The sequence below is a fragment of the Peromyscus maniculatus genome, chromosome X (genome assembly GCF_049852395.1).
Source record: "Peromyscus maniculatus bairdii isolate BWxNUB_F1_BW_parent chromosome X, HU_Pman_BW_mat_3.1, whole genome shotgun sequence".
Classification (NCBI taxonomy): Eukaryota; Metazoa; Chordata; class Mammalia; order Rodentia; family Cricetidae; genus Peromyscus; species Peromyscus maniculatus.
In genome coordinates this window covers 41,954,209-41,961,268 of record NC_134875.1, presented here as the reverse complement: position 1 = coordinate 41,961,268, position 7,060 = coordinate 41,954,209, and the positions used below count along the sequence as shown (strand labels likewise).

Genomic DNA, 7,060 nt, shown 5'->3' with positions numbered 1-7,060 from the left:
CCTGATTATTCTTTTGCATGCTGCATTCGCATTCTCAAAGGCCAAAGATTCAATTATTGCCTTACCAGCTTCTGAATCCGAGACCGTTCTCTTTACTGCTGAAGCCAGTCTTTGTAAAAAATCTGTAAAAGACTCTTTTGGGCCTTGCTTCACCTTTGTAAATGACTCAGATTTTTTTCCTGGTTCCTCAACTTTGTCCCATGCATTCAAGGCTGCCGTTCGACATAAAATTAGGGTTTGGACATCATATAAACATTGTGCTTGTGCTGAAGCATATTGGCCTTCGCCCATAAGCTGATCCTGGCAAACTTGTACTCCTTTATCCCTCCATTGTTTTTCTATGTTTTTAGCCTCCTCCTTAAACCAAGTCAGAAATTGAAGTCTCTGGCTGGGTTCCAGAACACCTTGTGCGAGGTCCCGCCAGTCCTGTGGTACGATCCTATTATATGTTGACCAAGTGTTTAACATTTGCTTTACATATGGGGAATGCATGCCATAAGATACTATTGCCTCCTTAAACCTTTTTAAATCCAACATTTCAATTGGAGCCCAAGTATTTTGTGTAGCCATTTGATCAGGCATCTGCTATACTGTTACAGGATAAATTAAGGGTGACTGTGTGAAAACAGGCTTTCTTTCTGCAACCTTATGATCCCGACTTGAAACAACTTCACTGTTAATTTCTTCTGTCTGAATTTTTACAGGTTTAACAAGTTCTTCTAACGCTGTTATCCTGGCACTTAAATTGACTATCTTTTTAAATATTAAAATGTGGATTATTATAGTGATGAGGTGCATAATTCCACCAATACTAATATTATATAGTTGTTCCATTGCCAGACTGCCTAAAATTTCGAACAAAAACCAATTTTCTTCCAATGTACACATAAAACCCATTTGTTTTTTAATGTGGAAAAAAATTCTCTTTTAGATAGTTTCCTTTAAAATATCTGATATATTATGACTTACCAAATCTGCGTAGAACAGTAGAAATCCGAGGGGATTTTCAAAGCAGCCACCTAGTGTCCCAGGTGTAAATCCAGAGAGAGAGAGAGAGAGAGAGAGAGAGAGAGAGAGAGAGAGAGAGAGAGAGGAAAGAGAGAACGCACAAGAAAGCGTAGCCGGCTAAAGCTTAAATGCAGCCACGTGTTCCCTCTTGTGCCGAGTCAAGGCTTGGGTCTGGCTTCCTTAAGCTCCGACCACGTGCGTTGGCTTTACAGGCAGGGCCCTGTTCGGCAGGGCAGGTCTGAGTTGTTTGTAGCACCGGCTTTAGGCAAGCTGCTCACAGACCTAGGCCCGGGCTAGAAGTTGCTACCCGGACTAGGACGCCAGCAGCTCGGACTAAGAAGCCGATCGCCGCCGGCCGCCGTGTGCCGCCGCTGCCGCCGCCGCTGCCGCCGCCGCTGCCGCTGCCGCTGCCGCCGCGGGCCGCCTGCCGCCCTTGCGGGAAAGCGGACCTGCCGCCAAGCCAAGCAGTTTTTAATGGATTCTTGTCACGTTGGGCGCCAGATGTAGATGTAACCAACCGTCTTATTAAATAAGAAACACAGAAACAATGTAAAAGAGAAAGCCGAGAGGTCAGAGCTCAGAGCTAAAATCTCACCCTTCCTCCTGCTGTCCCGGCTTCGCGAAAAGAGACCTACCTCCTGTCCGTTCGTTTTTTTTAAAGTATGTTGTTCTGCCTTCTCATTGGTTGTAAACCCAAACACATGACTGCCTCGTCACTGTCTGAATGTACAGCCCCCTAGGTCTTAAAGGCATATGTCTCCAATGCTGACTGTATCCCTGAACACACAGAGATCTTATGGGATTAAAGGCGTATGCCACCACCGCCACACTCTTGCTATGGCTCTAATAGCTCTGACCCTGAGCACACAGATATCTATGGGATTAAAGGCGTGTGCCACCACCGCCACACTCTTGCTATGGCTCTAATAGCTCTGACCCCCAGACAACTTTATTTATTAACATACAATCAAATTAATATTTCAGTACAAATCAAAATAATATTTCAATACAATTAGATTACCACCACAGTAATGATAAGTCAGTTTAATACTATGTGCATTTACAGTATAACATAACAGTAATAAGTTCTCCACTAGGGCCTATGACTGCTAGCTGTATGTTCTTGGTCTGATAATGGTGCTAGTATGGGTTTCCTCTTGTGGAAAGGAACTTAAATCCAATCAAAAAGTGGTTGGTTACACCAATACTATTTGAGCTGCTAATACACCAATGGCCATGTGTTATGATGATCATTGTTGTAGCTCAAAGGTTTCATAGATAGGTGTGACTGATGATGACTTTTCTCCTTTGGTAGCCTGCATAGCATCTTACAGCACATGAAAAGAAGCCAGCAGGGATGAAACATTTAGATCATTACCAACTTGATTCTGCCATGTTCTATGACTCAAGTATGGGTAACTTCAACAGTAGGGTTAATGAAAATAAAAGGCCAAATGTTATGACAATATGATTTTTCCTGTTATATAAATTAATTTTAATAAATTTTACATTTGAACAATATGTTAAATAAATATATTATAAGCTTGTAGTTTAAGGTACTTTAATTTTTCACTAGTGAAATTTATTAGAATATTATGATTTTTTGCTACTATGTAAATTAATTTTGATTCATTTTAAATTTGTTCACTGTTAAATAAATATTTTATGTGCTTCTATTTTTGGCCTTATATGTTTTAAATGTTTATCTACATTTTATTTAATTTTTAAAGTTTTAGAAATGAAAAAAAATCACATCCTTTCCTTCTCTATTTCTTTCCCTTCCATATCCTCTCCTCCTGGATGCCTCTCAAATTTATGTTGTCTTTTCCTTGATCATCACATGCACACACACACACACACAAACACACACGAAAATACACACACCCCCAGCACAAATATATAAATATGATGTTTCCAGTCTATTTCGTGTTGCTTGTATATGTATTTGATTTCAGAGCTGACCACTTGATATTGATAACCAGTTAAAAGGGTGATCCCTGGGGAAGACTAATTCTTTAGCAGTCTGTAGTTCTTTGTTTAGAGTTGGAACCCTATGAGATTTCCCCCTTCAAGTTAGCATATTCATGGGATTGTCCTTATTCAGGTCTTGTTTAGGCAGTCATATTGTTGAAATATCATGGGTGAAGCTTCCATTTCATTTCTGGTTCCTACAATCTTTCCTCTTCCTCTTAATGATGCTCCCTGAGCCTTAGGCGCAGGAGTTTTGTGTGTGTATCTTGGGGCTAGAAACCCCACAATCACCTGTTCTCTGACGTTGAGTGGTTGTGGTTTTCTGCAATGGTCTCTCTCTGTTGCAAAGAGAAGCTTTTTTTGGTGAGGGGTGAGAGCTACACTTTTTTGTAGTAAGTGGAATTCACTTAGGAATTGTACTGATTTAGTCAAGTGGTGGTACTACATTCTCCTGTATGACACATGCCCTCACTAGCCCCATCTAATTTCCTAGCTTTCAAGTACCTGGCATGATTTCCGTGCTGTTGAGTAGGCCTAAGTTTAATTAGAGAGCTGTTGGTGCGGTTTCAGCAGCATTGGTGGAACGTACCTATTGGGGAGTTCCGATGACGAATTTTTAGACAATAACAGATTCTTGAGCTGAGCCATGAGTGTGGTTGGAAATTGAAAGTGAACCGGAAGGGAAGTACGAATTTCTGTTCGCAGAAGTCCATTTCCTTCCAAAACAGATGAAATGTGGTCTGAGGGATGGTGTGACTACAAGCGACTTCCAGGAAAACAAGCACAGGGATGGTATGACTTCAAGCGACTTCCAGGAAAACAAGCGCCTTCTTGGAACCATCCCAGTGATGGCAACCATAGATTAATCAATGTTGTGCCAAAGAGACCACCTCTGGGAGACAAGAGATCTTCTCTGCTAGCCAAACCCAAGGAAGGAGGCTACAGTAGATACTACTGTCATGTTGATTACCAAGAATGGGGCAAGGGCCGCCGTTTTACTCAGGATCCAAGAAGAGCCCCATCCTACAAAAGAGGCCATTATGGCTACCGATGGTCAAGAGATGAGTATTCCACAAGCCAACAGCCTCAATACAGGGCCATGAGAAACGGCTTTAGAAGAAAACGTTTCTATTCTTCCCATTATTCAAGACAACGCTCTCCCCATAAACGGGGCGCTCCTTTTTTGAGAGAATCACGTGTGGGCGGGAAGGACTCCCTACACAGCAGATTTGGATCCAGTCTCAGCAGTAGAAGCAGGATGCACTCCTTCCACCAGTCTCGACAAAGATGTAAAGAGAGAGCCATCCAGTTTTTGAAAACATCATCAAGAGATACTATGCCCTCAAGTTCTTCATCCAAGGTGTTAAAAAGCCCCAGCCGGCTGACTGAGAAGGAACAGGCTGATGCTGCAAACAAGAGGGCTAATGAAAATCCCAAGCAGTCAGAAGAAAATAACTTGGCTGAAATTTCCGAGTTTGAGATGGGATCCAAGGAACCATTACGTATCAACCAGACAGCAGAACCCGAGTCAAACACAACAGCTGGCCCAGAATTGTGTGAAGACAGTCAGCTTAGCATTCGCTCAAAAGCGATTGCATCAAAAATCACTGAGATTGAGAAGGTTTACCGACAAGTTTGTGAAACTTTCGGGATGGTGGTGGAAAGGCTGGTTGAAAAGGATCGTTCGTTAGAAAAATCTATACAGTTTGCAATGAAGCAGAGTTTGCATGAAATAGGTGAGCAACGTGTTGAAGAACTCAAGCATTTCATTATGGAGTATGATAATTCTACTCCAGATTTTGGAGACCCTTTTTAGGAGAATTAGGGCTCGGTTCAAAAAATTGTGTAAAAGCTTCTATATTTCTTACCTTTGGATTGTTTGCTCACCCTTGATGCATGGGGGTGAAGCTTGGTCCTGCCTCAACTGAATGGAAGTACTAACCCTTTTGGAGGAGGGGATGGGGGGAGGGTTTGCTGTTCCCCAATGGAAGTACTAACCCTTTTGGAGGAGGGGATGGGGGGAGTCTTGGGGGGAAGGAGCGAGGAGATGGAGGAGGGATGTGAGGGTGATCTGTGGTTGGTATGTCAAATGAATTAAAAAATTAAAAAATAAAGCCAGTTCATGTACACGGCATAAGTTCTGGTCCCATTGCCAGGGGAGAGGATGAGGGGAGCTTGGGGGGAAGCAGGAGAAGGGGAGGGAGGGAGAACAGTGATTGGTATGTAAAATGAAAAAAACACAAATAAAAATTTAAATAATAAAAGAAACGTGGCAGAAGACAGCAAGGCCAGCTGAGCTCCCCTCACCTTGTAAGTGAGTCAGCGAATAAGTGAAGAGACAATTAGGACATCCCACTCACTTCTTGATCCTTCCCAGCATAGCACTGAGCCACAATACAATTTGTAACTATTGGTACATTAAAAATCACGGTTTTAATTACTGCCCAATTTCATTATCTTCTTTTTTGAGTCAGGGTTTTACCATCTAGACCTAGCTAGACTGAAAACCATGTGTAGTCTGGCCTCAAACTCACAGAGATCCCCCTGCCTCTGCTTCCTTTATTCTGAGATTAAAAATATGTGCCAGCATCTTCAGTATTCTGTTGGTTATAGCCAAGATGTAAGTGCTGCTGTTGCATACACTTTTTCCTTTGGTCCTCCAGCTTACAATTAAAAAATGACATGGAGACATATTATTAATTATAGGCTCAGCCTATCGCTTATGCTTGTCCCACTAGCTCTTATACCTTAAATTAATCCATTTATATCAATCAATGTCGTGCCTCCTGGCTTTTTACCTTTCTTCCATCTTGCACCTCCTGTTTCCTCTCCATGTCCCCTGGTGTCTGTTACATGCCTAGATTCATCTCTCTTGCTCTCTTTCTTCCTGGAAGTCCTGTCTAACCTCTTTCTGCCTAGCTATTGGCCATTTGGCTCTTTATTAAAGCAATCAGAATGTGTCTTGGCAAAGACACATCTTTACAGTGTCCAAAATAATTATTCCACAATACATGCTTAGCAGTATATTGCTAAGCTCTTCATTGTGGTACTTTGGTGTCACAGCTGGGTAGGTGTATTTGTTATTTGCTTCCCTTGGCTGCTTGCACAGCACCCAGGACTATGAAAACTAGTCCTCAGGGTGCAGACTTTCAGATCAGATCAAGCCTGGATCCTTTCAGTCCTGTGTCTGAAGTATATGGTATTTTCAGTAACAGAGATTTATCTGCAACTTCTGTGAGACAGCCAAGGGCAATGTCCATATCCCATATTGTAGCAGGAATCTTAAAAGTTCTTATTAATAAAAACAAACCCGGGACTAGGTATTAGGGTGAATGCTGAAAGATCAGAGAAACAGAAGCCACAGTCACCTCAGCTTGCCAATTCTCAGCTGATCTTGTTTCCTCAAACTGGAAGTCCCTGAGTCCACATCCGAATGGATCTCAGCTGAACTGCACAGCTCAAAATCCTAAAACCTTAACCAGCTCTATTTCCTGGTTTTTATGCCTTATATACTTAGCTGCTTTCTGCCATTACTTCCTGGGATTAAGGTGTGAGTCACCATGCGTGGCTGTTTCCAGTGTGCCTTGAACTCACAGAGATCCAGATGGATTTCTACCTCTGGAATGCTAGGATTAAAGGCGTGTGTGCCATTGTTTTCTGGCCTCTATATCTAGTGGCTTTTCTGCTTTCTGACTCCAGATAAGTTTATTAGGGTACACAATATTTTAGGGAACACAATACCACCACATTTCCCCCTTTTTTGTATAAAATTAAAAAAGCTTATAACTAATACAAGAAAAACTATATCCAATAAGTGTATACAATATATACAGTCAAGAATTACATTAACGATGTCTAGTCCATTAACATTTGACAGATTCAAATGAAAAACTCCATTAATATATAACAATGTCCAGTCCCTTAATATTTGACAAATTCAGACAAAAAAAATTCATTACTTATCCTATTTAAAACAAGTAGTTCCTTTTTAAAAGTAGATTCCGTAACTGACCTTTATACCTTATCATTTCCATATTCTATCTTTTTTCTTTTCATAATAGATTCAATAATCTAGTTTTGT

At 41.4% G+C, this 7,060-nt stretch overlaps 1 protein-coding gene across 3 annotated transcripts; it reads left to right on the top strand.

Moving 5' to 3' along the window:
- The first annotated feature begins 3,692 nt into the window (after window positions 1-3,692).
- LOC143270817 (periphilin-1-like) lies at window positions 3,693-4,799 on the top strand. 3 transcript variants are annotated; one of them, XM_076561944.1, is made up of 2 exons: window positions 3,693-3,830; window positions 4,014-4,799. In XM_076561944.1, exons 1-2 carry the CDS (start codon window positions 3,713-3,715, stop codon window positions 4,793-4,795), a joined length of 900 nt encoding a protein of 299 aa, XP_076418059.1. In that variant the 5' UTR covers window positions 3,693-3,712; the 3' UTR covers window positions 4,796-4,799. The 3 variants fall into 3 exon arrangements, with proteins under 3 accessions (XP_076418059.1, XP_076418058.1, XP_076418057.1); XM_076561943.1 differs by having other exon boundaries at window positions 3,693-4,339; window positions 4,460-4,799; XM_076561942.1 differs by having other exon boundaries at window positions 3,693-4,799.
- The last annotated feature ends 2,261 nt before the right edge of the window (window positions 4,800-7,060 follow it).